Source organism: Gouania willdenowi, chromosome 7 (genome assembly GCF_900634775.1).
Source record: "Gouania willdenowi chromosome 7, fGouWil2.1, whole genome shotgun sequence".
NCBI classification, from domain to species: Eukaryota; Metazoa; Chordata; class Actinopteri; order Blenniiformes; family Gobiesocidae; genus Gouania; species Gouania willdenowi.
In genome coordinates this window covers 17439527-17465273 of record NC_041050.1, presented here as the reverse complement: position 1 = coordinate 17465273, position 25747 = coordinate 17439527, and the positions used below count along the sequence as shown (strand labels likewise).

Sequence of the window (25747 nt, the reverse complement as noted above, 5' to 3'; positions counted from 1 at the left end):
TGTTGGTTTGACTGAAGATGAACCCATATTTGGACAACCATAACCAAAAGGCAAAGTAAACCTAACTGCAAAATGCCTGATAATGCATATCCACATAAAAAAGGAACCTATTTTTCTTCAAATCAACTGTAAAACCACACAGAGTAATATTACTAATGAGGTTTTCTCAACTTTAATTTCTGTTTGATATTACAAGATTATACATTTTCACAATCAGATTTTTTTCAAAATGATCTTAGAGAGGATTGAGTGTTGTTATTGATAAGCAGCACCCTAAGAGTTGTGCCCTGACTACAGCTGCACCCCCATGAATGAGGTGAAAATCATCAAAACAACTGATCCTGTGTCTGTAGCAGTGGTTCTCAAATGTAGGTCATCAACTCACAGTCCTAAAACAAGTGTGTTGGTTAAACTTGTCTCCAATTAAAAATTAAAAATCAGGAAAATTTCAAAGTTGGAAACTTTGCATCGGAATGAACTGCATGAAATTAACAGGAATACATAGGGACTATATTAAAGGCTGGCCTTAAAAGTGAAGTTAAATATAACTGGGAAATTTATTTTGACATTATCTTAACTTAAACAACTAGATTACATTCAAGTATAGTCGAGAATATCTTTGCTATTCATCAAACACATGCACATGGAACACTGCTTACTATAGCTGTGATGAGGCCACGCCCCCTGACTGCACAATGCATAGCCATCCTCAACAACCCTGAACAACAGTGACAGTGAAGAAGATGGAGGATCTTGCCATTAGTTTTTTTTTGTTGGTTTTTAGAGGCAGGTTGTCATTTTATTACATTTTTAAATAAGGAGTCAGGCAGAGGAGTTCTATTTCATCCCTGCTGACCGCCAGAGGCGGTGCTTTAAGCACTGAATATTCCCCTTCGCGCATGCGCAGTGCGAGTATGTATACCAACAATGTCACCCGTGACCCCTGGATGACCCAGAGGAAGTTTATATCTTCCGGTATCACTCCAGGGTACTTTCCTTTTTTTCTTCTCGCGCGCAGTTACTGGAATACTTTGCATACAGCTGCCGTCGCTAGTAGCTCCGTGACCGTGGTAGGTCGGAGCAGTGTGCATTGGCCCTCCAGGGGCTGCGACGGTGAGCGTTTGGGTAGCGGTAGCTTCACCCATTCGCAACCTCTGTTGGCACAGGCCGCGTTAGCGCCGCCTCCCCCCAGCATATGGTTTGTGTTTGGTCCCGACGACACACGCTGACAAGGTAAGTAGCCGCTTAATCGGCAGATCAACGGTTGTCTTTATAAAAAGGAAAGAGATGGTCGGTGATTCTGCATTTGAGCAGCTTACTCCCGAAATTTAAGTTAGCCGACTTTATTTGTTTGCTGGTGGGTTGTGTGCGCACGCCCGGAGCCCAGTGTGGATTTGTTTACATTAGCATCACCGGCTAAGCTAGTGTCATCTTCTGTTAAAGAGCCCAGTCTGGGTGAGGACCACAGTACAGTGGTTGTTTTTTTGTTTAATATATTGGGCCTCTACTGTGCAGGCAGCGTGCGCGCTCCCTTCCCCAGTATACAGTCCCTATACTCGCCCAACCTACGGCGTCCGCGCTCAGGCTAAGCCGAGGAGTGCAGGGTGATACCAGACAGGAGGGATCTCCTGTCCCAACTGGCCGGGCGGATTTGGCACCCCAATCCGCAACTCCTTCAACTGTGCGTTTGGCCACTGGGGGGCCCGACCCAGTTAGATATACTATAATTAATGCAAGAGCGCCGTCTACTCGCCTCCAGTATGAGAACAGATGGAAACTGTTTTCCGACTGGTGTACAAGGCGGGAGGTGGACCCTGTGCACTGCCCTGTGCCAGCTATTCTGAACTTTCTCGAGTCCCTTCTGGACAAAGGGCTTTCTCATTCAACGCTGAGAGTCTATGTCGCAGCAATATCTTGCAGACATGTAATGGTCGACAATGGCATGATTGGTAGCCACAAGCTGGTGTCCCTTTTTTTGAGAGGAGCTTGGAGGTTGCATCCTCCGAGAGCCACAAGGACTCCAGCATGGGATCTTCCCCTGGTGCTGGAGGCATTGCGCCTTCCACCGTTTGAGCCCTTGGCACGAGCAGCGCTGAAGTGGGTTACCCTTAAGACTGCGTTCCTTCTGGCCATTTCCTCCGCAAAGCGTGTCGGTGAGCTGCACGCCCTGTCAATCAGCGACACATGTCTGAGGTGGAATTCGGACGGCTCGGGAGTCACTCTGTGGCCCAACACAGCTTTTCTCCCTAAAGTGCTGTCCCGCGCTCACCTCAACCAGCCCATTCGGCTGGCACGGTTCAACCCTTCTTCCGTGGAGCCAGAGGTTCAGTCTGACCTGTTGTGCCCAGTGCGCGCCCTGGAAGCCTACATTGCAGCTACTGTAGGTTTTCGGGGGTCTGATCAGCTCTTTCTTTGTTATGGTGGCCCTAGCAGGGGTGGTGCTGTCTCCAAGCAGCACACTGAAGGGTGGTAAGCAGGATTCTTCGTGACTTTTCTGGTATAAGTCATTCAGTGCTTAAAGCACCGCCTCTGGCGGTCAGCAGGGATGAAATAGAACGAAGAGTTACGAATATAACTATGGTTCTATGAATCCCGAATGACCGCCAGAGCTCTTTGTCACTCAGAACCCTCGTGTGCTCGTGAGAAGATTCTGTAGGAAAGTACCCTGGAGTGATACCGGAAGATAGGAAGATATAAACTTCCTCTGGGTCATCCAGGGGTCACGGGTGACATTGTTGGTATACATACTCGCACTGCGCATGCGCGAAGGGGAATATTCAGTGCTTAAAGCACCGCCTCTGGCGGTCATTCGGGATTCATAGAACCATAGTTACATTCGTAACTCTTCGTTTTAATTTACTCAATGTGGATGTATTTGTAGTGAAAGAAATGATTGTTGTTTGGTAAAACAAACACTGCACTGTTATTGGTTTCAGTGCTGCTGGTTTTTGCCACTACATTTTCAGTTATAAAGGTATCATTGAGTTGAAATCACATTTTTGATGGTTAAGATCGTATTACTTCCAGCAATTTCTAAAAAACAAGAGGGTTACAAAACTTAAATAATAAGTTTGTAATTGTTTTATTTTGTATGAATCCAAATTTTAACGTTTAGACTATACAATTTTAAATTACTACTAATTTCCTGTTCAGTCCAAAAATATTAAAAATTCACATGAAAAGTTTCTATTATTTAGTATTCCAAAATTTCCCAATCTTAAATTCCTGGGAAATTTTGCACCCTGTTTCAACCCTAAATTTAAATAGGCTAAAGTGGTAGCTTACATGTATGTCTGTAAGGAACATTTTAAATATAAATGAACAAACTGGTTAAACTAAATAGAATAATAGATGGACTCACTTCAATCATCACTTTTTCCTTGACAAGCATTTTCTTGTTAGTCGGTCAGGCCAACAATAAATATAGATGATGCTTGATCCTAAACCATGTGGTAACAAGAAGACAGTCGTCAACATCCCCCGCCAATATAACTCACAACCTTTTCCTAAATGTCCTAAATGTAACTTAGATGCATACATAAGAAAATATTATCACATCAGAATATAAAATTACTAACTATCTTATACCCTGAAGCCACACACCAAATCTGGTTATCCTATTTTAAACGATTTCTAGGAAAAGCTGTCCCCTTTGAAGATACCTCGAACAGAGTAAAGAAAAAGGGAACAAGGGCAACAACTCCGGAAAAAAATAATCACGCGCTTCTCATTTTCGAACTCCATCAAGGTATTGATACCCTGAAGCCACACACCAAATTTGGTTATCCTATCTTAAACGATTTCTAAGAAAAGCTGTCCCCTTTGAAGATACCTCGAACAGAGTAAAGAAAAACGGAAAAAGGGCAATCACTCCGGAAAAAAATAATTGCACACTTCTCATTTTCGAACTCTATCAAGGTATTGATACCCTGAAACCACACACCAAAATTGGTTATCCCATCTTAATGACTTCTAAGAAAAGCTGTCCTATTTGAAGATACCGCGAACAAAGTAACAAAAAACGGCACAAAGGCAATAACTCCAGAAAAAATAATTGCACACTTCTCATTTTCTAACTCTATCAAAGTATTGATACCCTGAAGCCACAAACCACATTTGGTTATCCTATCTTAAACATTTTCTGAGAAAAGCTGTCCCATTTAACTCGAACGGACGGACGGTTGGACGGAGCTCAACTCTATATCCCCCTTTCACTTTTGTGGTGGGGGATAAAAATCGAGGCAACCATTGAGCTTTTCTGGACAGTCAACTCTACATCCAAATTATTGTTTTTTTCTTTAACTCAACTTAGCGATATCTTGGAGACATATAGGGGTCCAAAAAATATTGTTTGACAATATTTGACAAGCTGGACAAATCGGTCTAAACAGTTCACACACCAGACATGCAAGCCACTACTGTATTTAAGATATGTCATTTGTTAGTATGCTTGTAACTCTGCTCATGTTGCTTCATCCTCATAATGAAAGTTAGCGTCAAATCAAGTCAGATGTTGGGTTCTAGGTGAGCAAGTATGCACCACATAATGCCAACTCTGTGTGTGTGTGTGTGTGTGTGTGTGTGTGTGTGTGTGTGTGTGTGTGTGTGTGTGTGTGTGTGTGTGTGTGTGTGTGTGTGTGTGTGTGTGTATGTGTGTGTGTGTTTTGTACCCTCTTTTCCATTTGTGCCAGCTGCTCCTTGTAGAAGGCATCCAGTGCTTTCAGCTGAGAGTCTTTTTTCTGTAACTGCTGAGCCTGCAAAAACACACACACGCACACGGAAACATTACAAACATGTTTTACTATGAAGAAGGAGAATATTGAATAGCTACACTGGGAATTTGTATACCGAATATTGAATAGCTACATTGGGAATTTGAATACCTCCAATCAACTAAATTGTTTAATAAAATGTGTTTGTAATTATGTTCTGTGAAAGTGCATTAGAATCTGCTTAAAAGTAAAGCCTAGGGACAAGTGTGACACATGGATTTCCTACAGGCCTGACAAAAATCCATGAAAATCACACTTAAATTATACATAACATTTTATCCTCTTCTCAACTAGACATTTATATTCAAGGAGTTCTTGTTTAGTCAAAAAAAAACAAAAAACAATCACAGCACATAACTATCTTCCCCAACATCATGTGTCTTTGAGCAGTTACAACACAGCTTTAAAAGACAGGTGAAGGTGAAAGACATTTTCAAATAAACACACAAAATACAAAACTTCGTGCAAACAAAGATGAAAGAGGTGAAAAATGAATATCACAAACAGAAGGCATTTTGTCTTTGTGCAAATCTTTAAAAACTTCACTTCAAATAACAAATCAAAATATCTAATTATCTCATTTATTAGGGAATCCGTTTTGTCTCTAAATAGCACATTTAAGGTTAAACAGCTGAAGAACTGCAGACTTAACTTTCCCCTCGACTGTAAACATGTGCTGATAACAATGATTTTAAATAAAATTTGTAAATACATCATCAATTACATCTATTATTAGACATCAGCAACCCAGATTTATTTAAATGTCTAAGTCCAGCTGAACAAAATATCGCCTTAAAAATAAATGCACATGACAACCACTCACAGCCAGCAGATCACAAATGAAAAGAGCAAAGGTTTGTGTGTGAGATAGGGAAATGCATAACAATATCATTCCTAGCGGAAGCAGCATTTTTTTAAATACCAAGTACTAAGTGGTAAAGTTTGTTGTTTTTCTATAAACAAGATCAAGTATAAAAGTAGAGTAAACCCCCACCAGATCACGGCTCTTCTTTTGCTTTATTTAAGCAGAAGTTTCTTCTTTTTTGTTTTAAGATGCACTCTATTGGTTTAAGAAGGTGCCAATCTGATTATACAAGTGATGGGCTCTGATAAGCTTATTAATAAACAGGGGATCACTGCATACAGCCTGTGTCTGGGGCTCCCTTTTTTCAAGGACAATTAGTGTTCCCTTTGAGGCACTTGGTGGAACAATGACAAATTGGGAGAGTGGTTTAGCCTAACTAAATCTATTTCTTTGCAGTAGCAACCTTGGAAATATGGTGGGTAAAATCAGCGGGCAAGGGACAAAAGCTGTGAAATGGATGGAAAGAACAGAAGTACTGTGGTACTGCTTACCATTACTTCTATCTCATCAGCAGACTAGATGTAAGGGAGCAAGCACCGCGAGGATCAGAGGAGGACATAGAAAGAAAGACAGGGAGCAAGTAGAAGATATACTTTTAGAAAACTACCATTCAACCACAGCACACAGCCTAGCATTGGATTAGCAATTCAAACACTTCAAAGGGGAACCCGGCTACCAAGACGTTCTTGTCCTATATGATCAATGTTTGTAACATATCAAATCTCTCAACATTTCTTAGTTTGTATAAAACTGAAAAAAAATATTTATGTTGCAATGCTGCCTGGATAGTGATGCCAAGAGGTCACACTGGGCTCAGTCCCATTCATATTACTCTACAATGCGAAGAAAGAGGCTAACAGTGAAGACATAAATCAAAATGAGCTCCAAAATGAAGGCTAAAAAATATGTGAAGAGGAAAGAGCCAGAAACGTTCCTGGTATTCGTGCGGCAACTGCCTCACTATGCTAACAGAAAGAGTGTTTGTTGTAAGGTGCTCTACTTTCTGTCACCAGCTGTTCATGGTAAGCATATATAAATGTACTTTGATTAAGCGCACCAGATCTTTGATGCAGTTTGCTGAAGTCGGGAGCAAACTGCATCAAAGTTGCCCTGTGCTGGATGCAAACAACCTCAGTTAAACAAGCTTACCTTGAACAGCTGCTGGCAGAATGTGAAGTTCCTTACAACAAACACTCTCCCTTTCTGTTGGCATAGCGACACAGTTGTTAAGTGTTATTCTACTTGCTTACGTCTCTCTCAGGTTCACATTGGAAAGGTTGCACAGATGGTTCAGCATCATAGGCTAAATGAATAGGGCCGATCCCTGTGTAACCGTATGACGTCAGTACCTAGTCAGTATTGTGACAGAAACAACAATGGCAGCTTAAGAGAAAATATTTTTTTTTTTCAATTTTATACAAACTAAGACATGTTGAAAGATTTGACTATGGTTTTTATATCGCCGGTACAAACATTGATCACATTGGTTTCCGGGGTTCAAGTGCAGATCAAATTCAAGCAACACTGAAGAAATAAACGATCTTCAACCTGAAACAAGTTCATATGGATACCAGTGGAACTACAGTATCAGTTAGATTATCTGTATAGTCATGCCACGTATGCTGGGATAACTGGAGGATAAAATGATAGTTTTGTAGAGGGGATTGCATTTGTCTTTCCCTGCAAGTTCGTGTCTTGGATTAGCATTGGTCTTCAGTTTAACATTGTCTCACTCTGGTCCACTCTTCCTTTCTCCCTCAATAGAATCTCAGCTTCTTAAGAAAAGTGGGTAAATTGATGGATGGATGACAAGTTGCATATATAATGATTGTTGTTGAGGAGGCAGCACTAGCACTTTTGAATTACAGCAACATTACTCTTGGTTTCACCCCTGGTGGGGAAACCTTGCACCTTTATGTGTGAAGATTGCATGTTCTCCCGGTGCTTGCATGGGGTTATTTCTTAAGGGAGTCTAAATTCAGGCTCGGGGATGGCCGTGGCTCAGGTAGTAGAGGGGTCGTCTTCTGATTGAAAGGTTTGGGGTTCAATCCCAGTGTTATATCTGCCGAAGAGTCTTTGGGCAAGACACTAAACTAGTGTTGTGTTCGAGACCAAGACTTGCCTGAGACCAGAATGCACCGAGACCAAGACTTCTGGGAGCCGAGACCGAGTCAAGACCAAGACAGAGACAAGCCGAGACCAAAATCAAGACCATAAACATTTTTTTTTTTAACTTAAAAAAATATATAAATAAATAAAATTATGACAAGGTTCGAAATTAACTAAAATAATAAAACTACTACTGCTACTGATAAATCCACAATTATTCTATACATTTGAAAACAAGATTTTTATGTCAGATGAATGTACAGCAAGTGCTTAAAAGTATTTCTGCCAAGAAATAACATGGCTTGTCACCTACACACCACAGAGTGTTTCCTCTTTGCTAGGGTTGGGCATTGTTTGAATTTTAACAATTCTGATTCCGATTCTCAATTTCGATTCCTGTTCTAAACAATTCTCGATTCCGATTCTTTGAGTTGTGCAGGTCAACAGGTCACAGATTTCACAAGTTTTTTAGTTTGAAAAAGCCTTTACACAGGCAATTTTTGTTAATTCACTTAGTTGATACAGTTTAATTTGGTTGTTGTAATGTAACTAGGATATTCAATTACAAAGGTCCCCAACTGTAACTGTAAAACTGAAACTTGCTGAAATAAAACTATAAACAAGTTGTCATCAGTCTAAAAAACAAAGAGCTACAGGTAGATGTGAAACTAAATAAAACAAACTCAAACCCTGGAACAGTCATGTGACAAATCAATCAGCAGTTCTTGTTGAGAAAGATTATTATTATTCTGGATACAATGGAAACAGAAACTATAAAAATAGTTGTATTGTGATCCTGTTTATATAGTGCGGAACATATTATATACATAAATGTAATTGGAGTCTAAAGCCACAAAAAAACACCACTTTGAAAAGAAAATAGACTAATATAAGACCTCTTTACAGTTATTTGAGTCATTCTGCACTTGTGCGACTTGCAGCGATGACGCAGTGGTAACGACATAATCCAAGATGGCGGCGGCCCGGACTACAGCCGACACTATGTAATAAAAGCCTTAAAAGACATGGATAAAATGTAAAGAGTGGATGGACGGAGGCATAAACATGCAGACTTTCACACAGACACACTCGGACTTATTGAACACATACGGACCTCGATAAACGGAACAGGCTTCACTGGACGGCTGGAACTTGGACCCGGAGGCAGAGTAAATGCGTCCCCGTACTGCATGTACAGGCTGTAATATCACCAGTTTATCAATTTACCAGTTGTTAGAGCAACTATCTTTACCAGGGAACAACTATTTATTCCTGGTGATTGTTCTCCGGAGTTTTACTGGGCTTTTTACCGATGATTAGTTTCTATCTCCCTTCCGTTCCGCGGTCCAAACTGAAACCGTAGCCACACACACATATACACACATACACACATACACACGTCACTCAGTCACATTAAGGAAGGTTGCGGTCATTATATGGGGTGGATTAAAGAATGAATAAAGGATTGTTTTATCCCGTTCTTCTCCTTGTTATCACATTATAAAAAAATCCCGAGTCCAGGCAGCCCGAGTCCAAGACAAGACCAAGTCAAAATGCTTCAGAGTCCGAGACCTTTAAAATTTGGTCTCAAGACCAAGACCGGTCGACTACTACAACACTACACTGAACCATAAGTTGTTCCCAATGGTTGAATAGTGCCTTGCATGGTAGCTCTGTCCCATTGGTGAGTAAATGTGAGTGTGAATGGGTGAATGAACTGATATTGTGAAGCGCTTAAGGACTACTTCGGTGGAGATAAAGTGCTATATCAGGGGTCACCAACACGGTGCTCCCGGGCACCAGGAAGCCCGCACGGACCATGTGTCAGGAGCTCAAGTCACCAATGACCTCCATTTATTTTCCAGGATTCAAACTCACAAAGATAAATACATACAAGAGATGTAGCAGGTGGATTTTCAATAAAATGCAATCAAAATGAAACATATGCATAAATTAGGAGAAATAGTGTTTCATGGTGAAACCTCAACATTTCCTATCTTTTTAAGTTACTGTTTGCCTTCCTTATTATCTTAGCCTCTAAATAAAATTAAACTGTGTTAATGTAGTATTGAAGAAGTGCTTCTCTAACTGGTAGCCCTTCGGACTATACAGTACCTATGAAGCAACTCAGTTTCAGAAAGGTTGGTGACCCCTAATCTATATAAATCAAGTCAATTTACCTTTTAAATTCAATAATTAATTGATAAGGAATCCTGCTAATTATGCATTGGAAAAACCTGTGCTACAAAAAGACAGAAAAAACACTTCTGATATCAAAAATAATTTAAAGGAATAATTATTATCTCATCACCCTACCATGCAATGTTTCCTCCATACTGAACAGTAAAGTATGCTGACCTGAAGTGAGTTATTTGGGCACATTGAGTACACAAAGCGGCAGATGTGTTTATTTGTCACAGAGTAAAAACCAACATGTACGTATCATGACTAAAGTATCTCTTAGACTGACAGGCTTTCACTTTGTGAAAAACCTTAATGTACTAAACCTTTCACGTCTGCAGCTCCAAGCAAATTAATGCCAATCAATATTTTTAGATTTAGCATTACGCATTTGACTGAGAGCGCAGTGGTACTGAAAAGCAGCAACAGTGCCGGATAGCTGAAGTGAAGAAAGCCTGCATGCACACGTGCACGCACATGCAGAGAGAAGATTCATCATCATTATCAGGGCCGCTGAACGCCAAATCAAAGAACAGCCAATCGCCGGTGTTTCATAAACGGACCTAAACTGAGCGGAGACAAAGAGCGAAGGGTGGTGATGTGGGAGATACTTTCACTGACGGCTGAAAAGCTGCAGCTGCTGCGTGTAAATGCAGGTGAACAGAGAGAAAGGGAGAGACAGGATCTACTTATGTGGTAATTTTATTGGTTCCACACATCTCTGTTTTGTAAGGATCACGGAAAAATCACATTGAACGTAATTAAAAATACAACGCGGCTCCTCTTCCTATCAGCATCTCTCTATGAAAGTCCTATTTTAATTTGCAGTCGGAGAAGGAACTGTGAGTGAATCAGATGACTCCTCCGGGGCCCCTCCAGGGACCTGGGAGTCTATAGTAGATAACAGCAAGCCAAGCGTGGCTTTCCACACACCACACAGAGATACACAGACACACACTGAAGATGGTGGGAGCTCCATGCTAGTGTTGTCTCATCCGTCTTCCCACTGGGTTACCTGACAACCTTCATTCATGTACGTTACTTTTATTTTGTCTATAGGAATTAGCGTAGCAGTTTGCTTTCCTTACATATGTTGATTTCAGAGCTGATTTGCAGTTGTTTAAGGGGTAAAAATGGAAAAAAAAAACATTAATTTACAGTGTAATAACCACATACTGGTTGAGGTAGGCTAAAACTACTGGTGTAGTTGACATGGACAGGACAGGACAATCTGCTCTTACCATCGAGGACCAGCAGCCAACAGTGCTATGACAAATAGGTAAGGTCTTGTTCTAAGTCAAGAATTAAGTAACTTCAGAACAAGATGAATAATTCCAGATCAAATACTGTAAATCACACAAAAAATGTCACTACCAACCTGTGAAGGAGGCAACATGCTGCTGATCATTCCTTCCTAAGGAGCAGTTACTTAGTACCTGCTTGACATGGGCTCATGAGAAACATTACCTTACTGAACCTTGAGTTTTAAACACCATCTTTTGATAGAGCTTGCAAATAAAGTTCACTCCTGGTACTACATTATACTATTATATATGTATGTGTGCGTGTGTGTGTGTGTGTGTGTGTGTGTGTGTGTGTGTGTGTGTGTGTGTGTGTGTGTGTGTGTGTGTGTGTGTGTGTGTGTGTGTGTGTGTGTGTGTGTGTGTGTGTGCGTGCCTGAGAAGGAGTGAAAGCGACTAACAATATGAAGCACTTTAAACTACTCAGGTGGTGAGTGCTAGATAAGAAGTCCATTTACCACCAACCCTTTGGTCCAAATTGCTTGCTCTTTTCTGTCCTGGTGATGTGAACAGCAGCAAAATTCAACAATAAGTTTCCCAACAGAGGATCAATAAAATTTATCTTGCAGTCTTACCTGAAAATAACTTTACTTTTGAGTACACATCTTATAAAAGCTAGAAAAGGCCACACTTATCTCTGAGGTAAATGTTTAAAAGATCAGATGTCACAGTAAAATGTGTTAGTTGTAGCAAGAGCAGATGTGATTTTTCCTCATTCAATAACGCAGACTTTACTTAATCAAACACCGACATCAGTTGGAGATGGACAACTCTCGTCCCTTCTCCCCATTCTTTGTAACCTTGCAGGCCTTATCAAATAACATTTTCTTCCCAGGACTGCAACAACAATCCCCACAGCTCACCTCCGAGACAAAAGGCATATCCTCAAACTGCACTGCACACTCCCTTTATTACCTACATATCAAAGGCCAGGATGTCCTCTGACCAACACCCATACATCAAAAACTACTCCAGAGACTTTCTGGGTCATTTGCACCACTGCTGAGTAGAACTTCCAGAGCCTGCCTCTGACTTGATGACTTGACCAAAAAGGAACTAATGAAAGATGCTTAGGGTGACTGACACTGGTTTAGTCCCAGACTCTGTCAGAATGGGCGGGGGACAGGTGACCATTTTATCACATTTGTTTTGGCTTGGTTTGCATTCAGAGCACAACTTCTGATACGCTCCAAATGGCCTCTGGTGCAGTTGCATGAGCTAACCGCTTGAGGGCGCCGTTACTGGGGTAGGGACTTCTCTCGGTAGAAAAGCAGAAACCCAAAGAAGAGGCTCTTAACAATGGGTCAAAGTGAGCACTTAAGAGAGCACAGAAACTTCTGCCTTCTTCGTTTGTTCTCTCATAAGCAACAGCTGTGCTTTTGGTAGTTTTAAAGCTCTATTTTGTGACGTTGCTGGCTCTACTGAACACCCACAATGCCCTACGTCATCCCCAATACCTCTTGTGTTTGATTCGCTCTGAGAGCGGTTGTGTTCACGGCGCTCCCAGTCACTCTAGGCTTTGATTGAAAACACTCCGAGACTGACAGAATGCGCTCTCGACTTTGTTTGTGTTTAAACCACCCAAACGAGGCACACTATCAAAGCCAGGGTTTTTGCCAGCGCTGTTGAGCGTAAGAGCCCCCGACGTTGTAATTTTTATCCCCTACGGAGCAATAACGCCCCCTACATTCAGTTTTCAGCAATATAGGGCGGATTTTCTCTTGGTTTTTTTTTTCCTTTCTAATCGACACCGTCATAATAATTGTTGCACACTTGAACACAAAAGCGACTTCCAGATGTGCACAGGTGGTTTTAACCTTCTTTTTAATCTGAATAACCCAGAAGCACATACATCAGCCGCACTGTCTATTTAATACAGGCCATCTGCTCGGATGCTGCTGTCTTTACCCGAGGACCCCTGCAGCCACTTACCTGCCCCTGTGTGCACCGTCCAATATAAACAGTGTAGCTTCAACCAGAAGTAGCGCACACGAAGCTGCTCCTCATGTTTATAACTCGCAGTTATACATTTTAAAATGATCCGCGCCAGTGTGCTCGCTCGTGCCCCACGCAATCCCCCATGCTGTGAAAAATTGCCAGTGAGAAAAAATCTAAGAACGTTTTAACCACTCTAGGATTCGTCGGTGTGTGAATGCACCCTTAAACTGGATTACGAGTTTTAATGAAAATTTCATACATTTGTCATGCAATGTGTTACTTCCCTGTTTAATTGGAGGATTCCACGCATCAATCAAAATGCCCGTAGTGGAAAGGTTGCATTAAAATGTTAATCTATTTGTTGATCTCTAATAATGGATGTAATGGATTAAAATAACTCTGGTATTCACTTGCTATAAAATATAATTAGTCAAAGTTTATCCGTCAAGAATGTGCGTGAAAGCACCATGTCATATTTGATATCAAAACAATCAGAAAATTGTGATCCCTGTACTTATCTTAATTTGACTTTTATAATCTGTTTCCATTCTGAGTTATATTAATTTCTTTTTGCTGCTGTTCCAAAGAAGACTTTACAAAACACTCCTCTACTCAACACCTTATCAGTCACAAATCACGTCATCGACACCTACAAATTTACAAAATTGGCCTGTGAACTTTGGAACCAATCCCAGCTATTGATTTTGAATAGTTTAGTACATTGGGCTGGGTTCATAATTACATCACATTTTGAATTTTAGTTAGTTTAGGGAGCATATGGTGCCACGGTATTTGTTGATGTGGTTGTGCATGATTTAACTCTTTGATAGTAAATGGCACCCATAACATCATAATGTATTTAATCCAACAATAAATAAACTTCCTTGACAAATAAGATCCTAATATACACATTTGTTTAAAGCTGCTTAACCTTGGGTGGGGTTTAGTTGGTCTCACGATGTTGAAGGTTTGGCCTCTACATTCTCAGCATCTAAATCCAGTTCAGTATATGTGGTATGTGGTTGTTGTTATTGGTTACTTTTGGCATAAAAAGTCCTCATGCCTCAAAGAATTGACATCATCCTTTTTTAAAAATTGAGTGATGTCATTGTGTTCGTGTAGAAACTCCTTCTCATTAAGTAAGTATGGAGGGACAAGACTCAAGACAAATGAAAACTGACATCAAAGATGAAAATAGCATTTTCTCAACAACAAAAAAAGTTTAAATCCTGACAGCTGAGCTTATTTGCAGATGAACTGGCAGACTAAGCCTGAAGTGAAGCTTAACTGCCTTCAATTAGTAGGAGGCTGTCTTGGGGAAGCCTCAGAGCACTAGCAGTCACTAGCTGGACAAGTCCAAGAACAGCTTAGGAAATGCACACCCGTTCAGGGCTGTTTTTTAATGGAAAAATATATTTTTAAAAAAGTGGTATGTTGACAGATGTGTTGTCATAGTTGTCATATGTGTCAACATATGTGTCAACATATGACAACTAGCCTTCAATGTTGATTAAGTGGAAAGAAGACCTCCTATTCTCCATATCAAAACACATGAAAAATTGCTCAAAAGTATGAAAAAACTCACGTGTTGACAAAAAACCAACCTTTTGATAATCAAGTGGTTGAAATCTGTCCATCACTGTGGAAAATTAGTACCAAAAACTGCAGGAAACTGAAAAAAAGAGCATCTCAACACTGTGACTGTTACACAGCATTTCCACAAGCAGAGAAAAATAACTTTGATTATTAACAAGCTGTATAATTAAATACGGCAGCTGCTAGCCACAAGCCAAATGGAAGATTAGCTTACAAATGTATTATTGTATATTCTTCCCTCTCCAGGCACAGTTTGCATATGAATCAATTCAGTACACAGCTAGAGGTGTGATGTATCTTCTAAGAAGCTGGAAACAGAAAGGTGGGGATGGGAGCGGAGGGGGGTGGTGTAAATGTGCGAGATGGAAAACTCAAGCAAAGAAAAGTTGAGCTGAAACTCAACCAGGGGGAAACAGCCGACAGGTCTAAGAGATAACAAATAGGAAACACAAGAAAACAGACAAAGGAAGACGAAACAAAATCACAGTGAGAGTGAGTGAGCACGGAGGAACAAGGGATATGCTGGAAACATCTGACAGCAGACAAAAGCAAATCCCACTGTTGCAGAGTTTGGCTTGTTAACTGGAGTTCCTTTTTTATTTTAGCAGTTTTTGAAGCAAGTGACAAGATGGCTTAACGTGAAAGAGCTAAAGGATGAAATTTCATCAACACTATACACTAAAGCTTCTCAATTATTTTCTGTTACGCCCCCCCCCCCTAGGAAGAAGAAAATATACCAGCTACCCAGCAGGGAGGTGGGTTCAATGTCTCTGGAGCACACACATGTTAACCTTCTCTCCAGGGCAAAGAGAATATATATTGAGTGTCGTGGGCTGAAAAGTTTGAGAACCCCTGCTCTATAGTCTCTAACAGAGCACACTCACACACATCAGAACGCCACTGCTCCCTACAGTAGTGGATGTCTAATTACACTTTAATCTAGTACAGCAAAAAAAAGCATGTTGCCCGGTCATTGTGTTGCAAGTCTCTATAATGTCCTTCAGCTGAGCACCTCTGCACTCCCTCTTCCAGCATGTGACTCTGTCAATAATGAGTCGTCAGCTGATTTTGACAAAAACAAATGTATCAATCTGGACTGTAAAGACACTGAACTTTGTTTAAATGTTTAAAATGTTAGACTTATTTGTAAAGATAAGAAGTCAAATAGATTGTCTTTATTTAGGTCAAGGCAGTCACAGATTAATGTGGTTATGTCCTGTTTCCTCTAATTTGCATTTCATCTGCGATGTAAGTGTTAGGACTGCATTTTAGCAGCTGCTGAACAAGTGCTTAAAGCAGTTCACTCCAGTAGTATAATAGGTTTATCTTCTAGCAACACTTCCAGTAGTCTGTCGCCAGTTAAAATAGTCACCACCTAAGCCATAACACCTAAATCTGAGCAGTATGGTACCATGTGGGAGAGGAGAAGAAAAATCAGGCTAAAACACAAGCAGCTAACACCAGAATCTTCATTCTCATGTGGTCTGCTCAACAACAAGACAGGAGCTCAGTGGAAAAGGATTACAGATGAGATGACATTCTACATTGCAAAAAAAAAAAAATGGTCCTTACATTTAAAGCAAATAAAACAATTATACTTTACACAGCTTTCTTTTTATTTTCATAAAAGGTAAAAACCAAAATCCAAAATCAAGTTTTCAGTGAACCTTTTTTTTCAATTATTCTTTTTTTGGTGTGTTTTTTTTTCTATTTAGATATATTATTTTAATATGAAATCTTGCAGCCCTACTCTGTGCTCTCTCTCTATACATATATATATATTTATAATAATATATAAGACCAAAGGACTACATTCTTTATTGCTGGCTTGTATCGCAACACATTTACTAAAACCACTGTGTGTCTACTACCAAATTTTCTGAAATTGCGAGCAACTTCAAAGGTACAGAATAGTCTGAAGGGCTATCAGTTTGAAAAGCACTTCTTAAATAGAAAATGTTCACAGTTTAATTAGAGGGTAAGATAATAATTAAGGAAGACTACCAGTAACTTAAAAAAGGAATAAATAATGTTTAAGTCTGAACCCGTGACAACTTTTAAACTAATCATAAAACCTGTAAAACCCTGTAATACTTAAGGAAATTCACTTTTTTATTTCTTTTTTTTTTTTAAACATATACCTTATCACACCAAATCTGCGATGCTTAAACACATTTGTCACAATGTTTCAGTGAAAGTAAACATTTAAAAATTATTTTGATACAAAAGTGCTCCCTTTAGCACAGACCTGAGGGCACCTCACATGGTTCATAAGGTCTATCGGTGCCTGAAGGCATCATGTGGGTGACCCGTGGTTGACTGCTTACTGCCATGCAGAATAGTTTGGCATTAGATACATAAAAGCAAACATTGCCACCTGTTAACAGAATAAACCACTCAAAAGATACCAAAAACATGTTAATGGACGAGATTCAGATATTCTACATTAGACTAATCTAATAGATCGAAGAAAAAAAAAGGCATGAAGAAAAATGGACTTCAGTTTGGACTGCGGAGAGGAAGGGAGATAGGAGCTAATCACCAGTAAAAAGCCCAGTAAAACTCCAGAAAACAATCATCAGGACTAAATAGCTGCTCCCTGGTAAAGTCAGTTGCTCTAACAACAGGTAAAATGATAAACTTGGTGATATTGCAGCCTGTACATGCAGTACGGGAGCGCATTTACTCTGCCTCCGGGTCCTAGTGGCAGTCGTCCAGTGAAGCCTGTTCCGTTTACTGCGTTTACCCAGGTTCGTGTGTTTAATAAATCCGTGTGTGTCCGTGTGAAAGTCTGCATGTTTATGCTTCCGTCCATCCACTCTTTTCATTATATCCATGTCTTTGGCTCTTATTAAATAGTCTCGGCTGAAGTCCGGGCCGCCGCCATCTTGGATTATGTCGTCACCAACGTGTCATCGCCAACTTGTTTGTAGTGTTATTTCAGCAAAGTTCAGTTTTACAGTTGGGGACCTCTGTAATTGAATACCCTAGTTGCAGTTGGGCAACCAAATTAAACTGTTTCAACTAAGTGAATTAATAAAAATGGCCTGTGTAAAGGTTTTTTCAAATGAAAAAATTGTCCTGTGAAATCTGACCTGTTTACCTATACAACTCAAAGAATCGAAATCAAGATCCTTTAGAACAGGAATTGAAATTGAGACTCGGAAATAGGCCGGGTTTTGTTTCCTGGCAGTAAGAGAGAGAAAAATGTCACGGAATAAATTTTTTTTAAAGCACCTTTTGCTAACTAAATGGGCCAATAATATCACGTGAACACAAACAACCAATTAAACTAATTGTTTAAAAAAGAATAATGAATCAGCCTTAAAGAAGCACAGACAATCGCCCATTAAGGAGCACATCGGTCTCTTACACTGAGTGACATCTGTCAAAAGCTGCCATGTTTCAGCACCAAGGACAGCGCAAAACCACCGCTAATTTAGCTATTCTCATCACAAAGGCCACTAAACTTTCAGAACACAAAAACCCACAAATACAAAACATTTAGAAACCTTTCCACCCATAGGACCATAACTCCTCTAATGAATCAGCCGCACAGCACAAAATGCAAATAAAATAAAGGTATTCGTCAAAAAGGCCAAATAAACAGCCTTGGAAAACTTTATTTCCTCACATTTCATTTTTTTGCATATTTCACAGCTGAGGCCTGCCTTCTCTTTCATGAGCCAAGAGTAGCAGCTCATCTTGGCTTTGAACTGAGCCTCTGCCCAAACTTACCCAGTCCATGTACATAATAGAACTTTCACTGTTGTCTCCTTCTCTTCTCTTCTCTCTGTCCCTGAGTCCTCCTCATGTCCCCTGGATAGTTCTCCTCTCGTGTCCTGTCTGTTGGAGGCTCCTGCATTAGCATCTTGGCTACAGGTGCTGCCACTCGCTACGCTAACTGCTGCTCTCTTCCACAATTTCCACAGAAACAACCTTGGACTTCTTTACCGCAGGCTTAGCTTCACTTAAAAAAGCTTTTTAAATCCAACTGCCTTTTTTTTTTTTTTTTTCCAATTTCTACCGTCTTCCATGCTGATGCAGAAACACTATTTTTGCACAAAATCACACTTTAGACCTAGCGTGGGCTGACTTTCTTCTCTCTTCCTCACTCAATTTTTTCATTCAATCTTGTGTTTACAATGAATTTTTTAGGGATTCCCACTCAATAAAAGCTTGCATTATACATCAGTGTTCAACCATTAAACTTAATTTTGGACTGAATACCTGCACCTCTTAAGCAATGAGTTACCTGCTTTGAGTCTCACTGGGTTAGACAGAGACAGCAAGGGATCATCGTGATAGTCAATGCTTAAAAACAGGACTGAATCATAACAACCTGATCGCTAGAGCAAACATGGGCTCCTCCGTAAACGGTCGCATTTTCTGGTTCAATAAAGAGGAAGAGATTCAAATTCTGATGTAGCTGGTTATGATTTACAGTACGCATAAACAGGACTGAATCATAACATAACCTAACCACGAGAGCGGATATGGGCTCCTCTGTGAATGGTCGCATTTACACACCTTGGAGTCACTGTTAGCTTACCAATAAACAGGAAGAGATTTGTCACCTTTATGATAAGTGTTGACTAGGCCACTGGGAGTGAGGCCCAAGGCCAAGGCAGACTGACTTGATAATAGAGTATCATGTTTTTCTGCAGTCAGTGCCTTCTCCTCACCCTTCTCTCTCTGCTCTGTTTCAGGTGTCATGAAGCTGATGATGGAAGTTCCTGATCTGTGGTTCACGGCTCAACTAGTCTGGAACACTCTGATGTTCTATCTCTCTATCCTGTTCTGTTGGTCCTTCTGTCCACTAACCCCAACCAGTCGAGGCAGATGGCTGCCACCTCTGAACCTGGTTCTGCTGGAGATTTCTTCTTGTTAAATGGGAGTCGTTTCTTCACACTGTCGCAAAATGCTTGTTCATGTGGATCTTGTTGGATTTTCTCTTTCTTATTATGAATAAACTGAATAAATAAATTAAAAAAATATATATATTTTGATAAGCACATTGAGATGACTTTGTTGTAAATTGCACTATACAATCAAAGTTGAATTGAATTATAAGGATAAGAGGCAAAAGTAAAATACTCAGTGCAACACTGTAACACAATCTTCAGTGTCTACGCACATATCCCCGTAGACCTTTTGTGTGCTGTGTTGCCATCTGATAGCAGAAGTGGGTCGTTCTCCCATTCTAGCTTCCTGCATCTCTCTTCATTTTCTCTAAGGAGATTATTTAACACATAGCTCCAAGTGAGGCAACACATTAGCACTCAATAATAAATATTAACTACACAAAGAGAAGCAAAATGGACCTTCACGTCATTAAATCCACCAAGTCACTTTCACAGAGTGTTGCTTTTGTGTTCTTTGAATGAAGAAAAAAAAAGGCAGCGATGATCAACTATAAATGGAGTTATAAAAGAAAAAACACATCTCATTAATTTGTTTTTACCAGATAACTATTGCACCCACGCTAACTGTGATGTAGCCATGGAAAATAAATACCACCAATGCTATGAATGAAAAAAGAAAAGACGTGTCATCTTTGTTAACAATCAACATTTTGTCTACTTGTCATGTTAAAATGTTTTTACAATTACATATATTTCACGGTACTTTTTTTTCACCCAATTATTTCTTCAAGTAATGGGCTGCTGAAAACCTATTTGAACCATTTGTGGCAAATATGCATTCCTGCAGGCATGGAAGTGTAAGGCTAAATTCTGACACATTGGTAAAATACCATTCCCAACATTTTAGTTATTTTCAATGTTTTGATATCAGAAACAAAAATGACACGTTTCCACTTATACCTACTCAGCCTGCTGGTTGGGGACATTTTTTTTTTGCCAGAGCGTGATGCCACTTCATGCCTCCCCAAGTGTTCCAGATATTTTTCATAGTGTGTTGTCCTGCTGCCTAATCTAGCTCCCATTAATGCACTTGACAATTTTAAAGCCTATAGATCAATAGATAAAATCATCTGAGAAAACCTTTTAACATGGGAAACAAATGCATCCATCTTTACTACTACCAGGCTGTCAGAAAGCTGAACAATCTCCCCATTCTCTTTTTTTTTTTGTTTTTGTTTTTTTTTTTTTAACACAAGCTGGACCGCTCCTTGGTTTAAAGTTGGCCAAGAGTTGGCTTTCCCTACTCTACGTTAACAGAGTGTGGTGCAAACTCACAGCTATCCATGAGGCAGTGTTGCTAACTAAAGCAAACACCAAATCTTAGCACTAATTGTAGGAGTGTTACCACCATTTTTAGTCACACCTTTTAAAATTCAAATTTAATTCAAGCACGATGGTTTCTTTAACCATATTGTGATAATGTAGTAAAATGTAATGGAAAATATACACTAAGTTACTCTTGTACTTTGATTGCTTTAAATGTCATAACAGCAATGTGGAGTTTATTGATGTTTGTCTAAACAAGCAGTTAGAGTAGAATATGATAAAACATCTAGCAAAACACCATCTCATACGTAGAGTTAGGATGAGGTGTGTGTGTGTGTGTGTGTGTGAACACAGCTGTTTCTCTCTCACCCATAAACAGAGACTCAATGAGTTTCCTAATAGAGGAGAGACCGTACAGTTGTTCCATCACGACTGAATCGCCAACTGATTAAATGTTTTAGCTCTGAACAAGTGAGGCAGGTTGAGCCAATCATAGCCAACATCTGGCCAGATGCACTGAGAGATAAAACAGAGAACATTACTGTGTGTGCCTGTGTTCATGTTCCTACATATAAAAAAAAAGATAAAAAGTTTTTAAAAATTCAAATGACTTTACTGTAAGAAACTATGGAGTTGAAAATGTAGGCCTAATATTGGGAACAACACGATAACCAGTTGCTTGATATTGTTCTTCTTTTGTTGCCCTTGCACTACGTCCATCTATAGGCATGCATTTTAAACACCTAGACGTCATAGAACCTGCATTGATGGGACCTGCAAATCCAACAGATTTTAGGTGTAGCGAAATTAGCCAATCATTTTTAATCCCTATTTCGGGGCAGACAAATGTGCTGATAGAGATCACTAAATATCCCATATAGCAGTGGTTCCCAAACGGTGTGCTGTGAGACAAGTCAAAGTGTGCCGTGGGATTTTGTGACAACCATACTGTTGCGGCGATCTGCCTGAGTGCTCCGAGCTCGTAATGCTGAATGCATGTGCGCTCCAAGCACATGCTGGCCCGCGCTCATTCTACTCTGTGTGCAAGCATGATTCAACCTCAACAGGTGAGCGCAATTGCACTGATGAGAAAGTCACCCTGTAAACGGAGGGGAAAAGCAGCGTGCCAGCCTTTGGCTGTGCGCAACAGAGCTGAGAACACCAGAAACATGCACTGCACAATACTCATAGGAAAAGGACTGAAAGCAAAAGGGCTGCCATTGAGGTCATAATGACAGGACTGTTCAAATGTGAACTCATGATTGTATAATTAATTTGCTGTGTTAATTAAGTTGTTTATATGAGAAGAGGAAAACAGTTTAAAATTTGCTTAAAACCTTTTTAAGGGCTAAAAAAAAAAAGGTAATATTGCAAATTTCCCTTGAATACAATTCAGAAAGAAAATATTTAATTTATGTATGAAAATAGTATAAAATAAAAGTATTTCTGTTGAGAAATTGTTAAATTAAAATTGAAACTGTAATATCTATAATTGATATAAACATAAGGAAAAAGGTTTCAGGTTATAAAAGTAGACCTAGTTTTTTGTTTGGTTAAAAAAGTTTAAAATATACTTTTATCAAAATAAATGTACTGACCTAAAATTGTGTTTATTTGTACTTACCATGTTTGATGAAAATTATGAACTTATTTACATCATGTTTTGTGTTCAAAGGTGTTTTACCTTTCTTGTCACTGGAAAGAATAAAAGTAGGAACAAGTGAAATCCTGAGTCTGGTCGAGTCCTTCCTTTTTCAAGTGTGGGAAGCCATGACGTTATAAAGACACTTGACATACATTATTATTGCAAAATACAACTACACAAAAATAATTTTATTTTAATTAAATACTTTGTAAGCACTCATTTTATAATACAGTGACAAACTCTATACGTAAAAACAATTCTTAAAAAACAATTCTTTAAAAAAAATGGAGCGCTTTCTTGTACGGTCACCCGTGGCTCAGGTGATATTGTACATGATATGAGTGATAACACGTGTTTTGCACAATAAGTGTGCCTTCAGATTTTTTCTTGTCCTTTGGAATTACTGCCATATAGAACTGTCCAACTTTAATCAGGTAAATATCAAAATATGGAAAGGAAAATGTCAGGTTCTGTTTGGTCTTAGTTGTATTTAGCCCTAGTGGTCCTATTTTAGTTTTTCTGAGTCTGTTTTATTCTGTTTTCAATTCTAGTTTCATGTTTTAACTCTTGTCTTTGTGTTCTTAGGTATTCTTGCTCATGTCTCCACCCCCCAGTGATGTCGGTGTGTTTGGGTTGAGTGATTAGCTGCCTGTTTTTGCACCCAGGTGAGGTCGTTTCCCAATAAAGCCTCCTTCACTACTTAGCTGAGGGTGCGTCTGAATACTCCCCCCTATCTCCTTTCCTATCCACTTTTCCTTAACCCTCGGAAGTGTTTGAGTGGCAGCCATGATAAGGAGCATTCAAATTGTCTAAAAGCTAAGGAAAGTAGGCTTAATGCTTCCTTTATAACCTCCTTTAGCTTAGGAAACATTGATGCATCATTTACCAAAGGAGACGAGATAATACTGCCCCACAATTCCTTGCGGCGACAACATCCGAGCCTTCACAGAAACTCACAATGACTGAAAACAGAGCACTCTGTCGTTCAAGATAAAAGGATCATAGACATTTTTAGCCACAGTATGTTTTATTCAACATATTTAATTCACCTAGGAATGTTTTGTGCGGTTGTACATTTGGGTTTTTGATCATTAAACATGAACAACTGTTATGAATGCTACGTCTGCCTGCTGCCTCAATCTCTTGCTGGACTTGATCCTCCATCACATCTCCGTATCGTGACAGAAAAGATTGGACTTTAACTCTGGACATGCTTAGAGTAAAAAACAAAAACAAACTTGGTATATATGTGTGGTACAATCTGGTATGTAGTAAACCGTGTGAACTCCTCGCATTACGCCTCGTAACCCTGACGATACAGCTTGTGACGTTTTAATATCGTGATATCTTGTTGCACGATTATCGGCCCACCTTTACACATTTATTCTCAGGGAACAAAGTTAACCTCAACAGTGTGCAGCAGGTATGCAGTGCATTAAAAAAAAAAAAAAAAAAAACATCCACCTGCAAGGCAAGGTTTACTACGTGAACATTTGAACACTATCTCCAATCTGTATCCTTGGTCTGTGCAATTTCAAAATAAATCAACGTAAAGGCAGCCAGTCAGAAAATAGGAGTCACCTTTCCAGGCTCGTTCCTCCATCACTCCATCATGGACAGGAGCTTGATGGACGCTGCATTGCACTGTATTCCGACAGATTTCTATCAGAACCAGGCTTTTATTTGATACTGTAAGACCATGTGGACCACCATCATCGAAAATGTGTCCTCTTTTATTTTTTTTGTACTTCAAACACAGTAAGCAAATGATCTTATTTTTCTGCTACTACCATACAATCCATTTTAGACACAGTTATATAAATCACAAAAAAGTAAAAAAAAAAAATTAAAAAAAAAGAAGCTCAACTGGGAATCAAATATTCATCATGTATTTATCAAAGTTCTTTATTAATTGGACAGTGGTAGTCTTTTTAGTAGTCCAATAGAACGCTCAACATTTGGAATAATTCTACCTGCAACATGAACTCTCACTGAGCAGTTTTTGCAGAGTTGCATTAATAAAAAGCTACTGGTTGAGGAGATATTAGGCAGAACGGATCAATACTGGCAGGACAAAGGTTTGTGACAAGCTTTGTGCTGAGAAAATTTTACAGCCGATGTAACCAGGCAGAAATAAAGAAAGAGAGTTTGGTCCTGTGTGTGAAATCAATGAAGGCTGAGATTAGGTTTGGATGCCATCTAGCGTGAACTCGAGGAAGTGTTGAACATAGAACAAACTTCCGTTCATCAAAATGAGTCAGTTCATTATTTGAGATTTTCAATTGACTGATTTAAACACCAAATTTAGTTGCTTCACTTTTGTCTTTCACCTCTGTTAATGAGCCGTGTGCACTTTTTGATGTGATGTTTACTGTGTGCAAAACATGGAGCTACAGACTTTAGAAAAAACTAAACAAAAAAGCAACCTTTTACCCCATAAAATTACTGATATCTTAAATTCAGCACCACTGTTGACCCCGCTCCTCCAACAAAAACTAGCACCTGCAATCTAAGGTTGTATTAAGAGACTGCAAATAAAGAGGTATAGTGAATATTGAGTAGCTAGTTAGCATAGCATAAGGGCTGCTGTTGGACAGTATCTTAACTGCTCAAGGAGCCCCGCCCATAATCATGGCATTTTTTTCCAGTCTAGATAAACGCACGTCAGCCAAAACCTCAGGGTTTCATTACACTTTAAATAAATTGACCGTAACCAAGTTTGAAAGACTCGAAAAGTTTCTTTGCAACACTTTTATTCTCTATGAAATTTCCCTCTCCAACAATGACACAACAACAAAAGGACACGGTTATGTGTGCTATAGAAAATGACTTCTGGTTTAATCAGCCAGTATATGGAAAATCAAATGAAGTTATTTTCAAACTTCCAGCAAGGCTGTGTAAATGAAGCTTGTAGTTGTTTCTGTTAAGTAACTTAAAATAAATAAATGTATAAATAAGTTAATTTACAAAAGATAAAAGGTATTTGAAGATTTATGGACCAAAGGCTGTGGAAAGGCAGACAAATCAGATATGGATTAGGTAAAAATTCTAATAGTTCAAACATTACGATTCCCCACATTAGAGCCATCAGCTGTAAAAGCAAAACAAACTAGTGCTGTTTTAAAGCTGCAATATGTAATTTTTTTTTA

General features: G+C 39.4%; 1 protein-coding gene across 2 annotated transcripts in view; it reads right to left on the bottom strand.

Annotated features, from left to right (window-relative positions):
• The window catches only part of chchd6a (coiled-coil-helix-coiled-coil-helix domain containing 6a), a 120433-nt gene that overhangs the window by 78168 nt on the left and 16518 nt on the right, over positions 1-25747 (bottom strand). The window contains exons 5-6 of one of the 2 annotated variants that reach the window (XM_028453268.1): positions 6129-6152; positions 4671-4754 (exon numbers count right to left, since the gene is read on the bottom strand). In XM_028453268.1, coding sequence (XP_028309069.1) covers positions 4671-4754; positions 6129-6152 — 108 coding nt within the window. The remainder of the gene's footprint in view (positions 1-4670; positions 4755-6128; positions 6153-25747) is intronic. The other variant, XM_028453269.1, reaches the window with a different exon arrangement.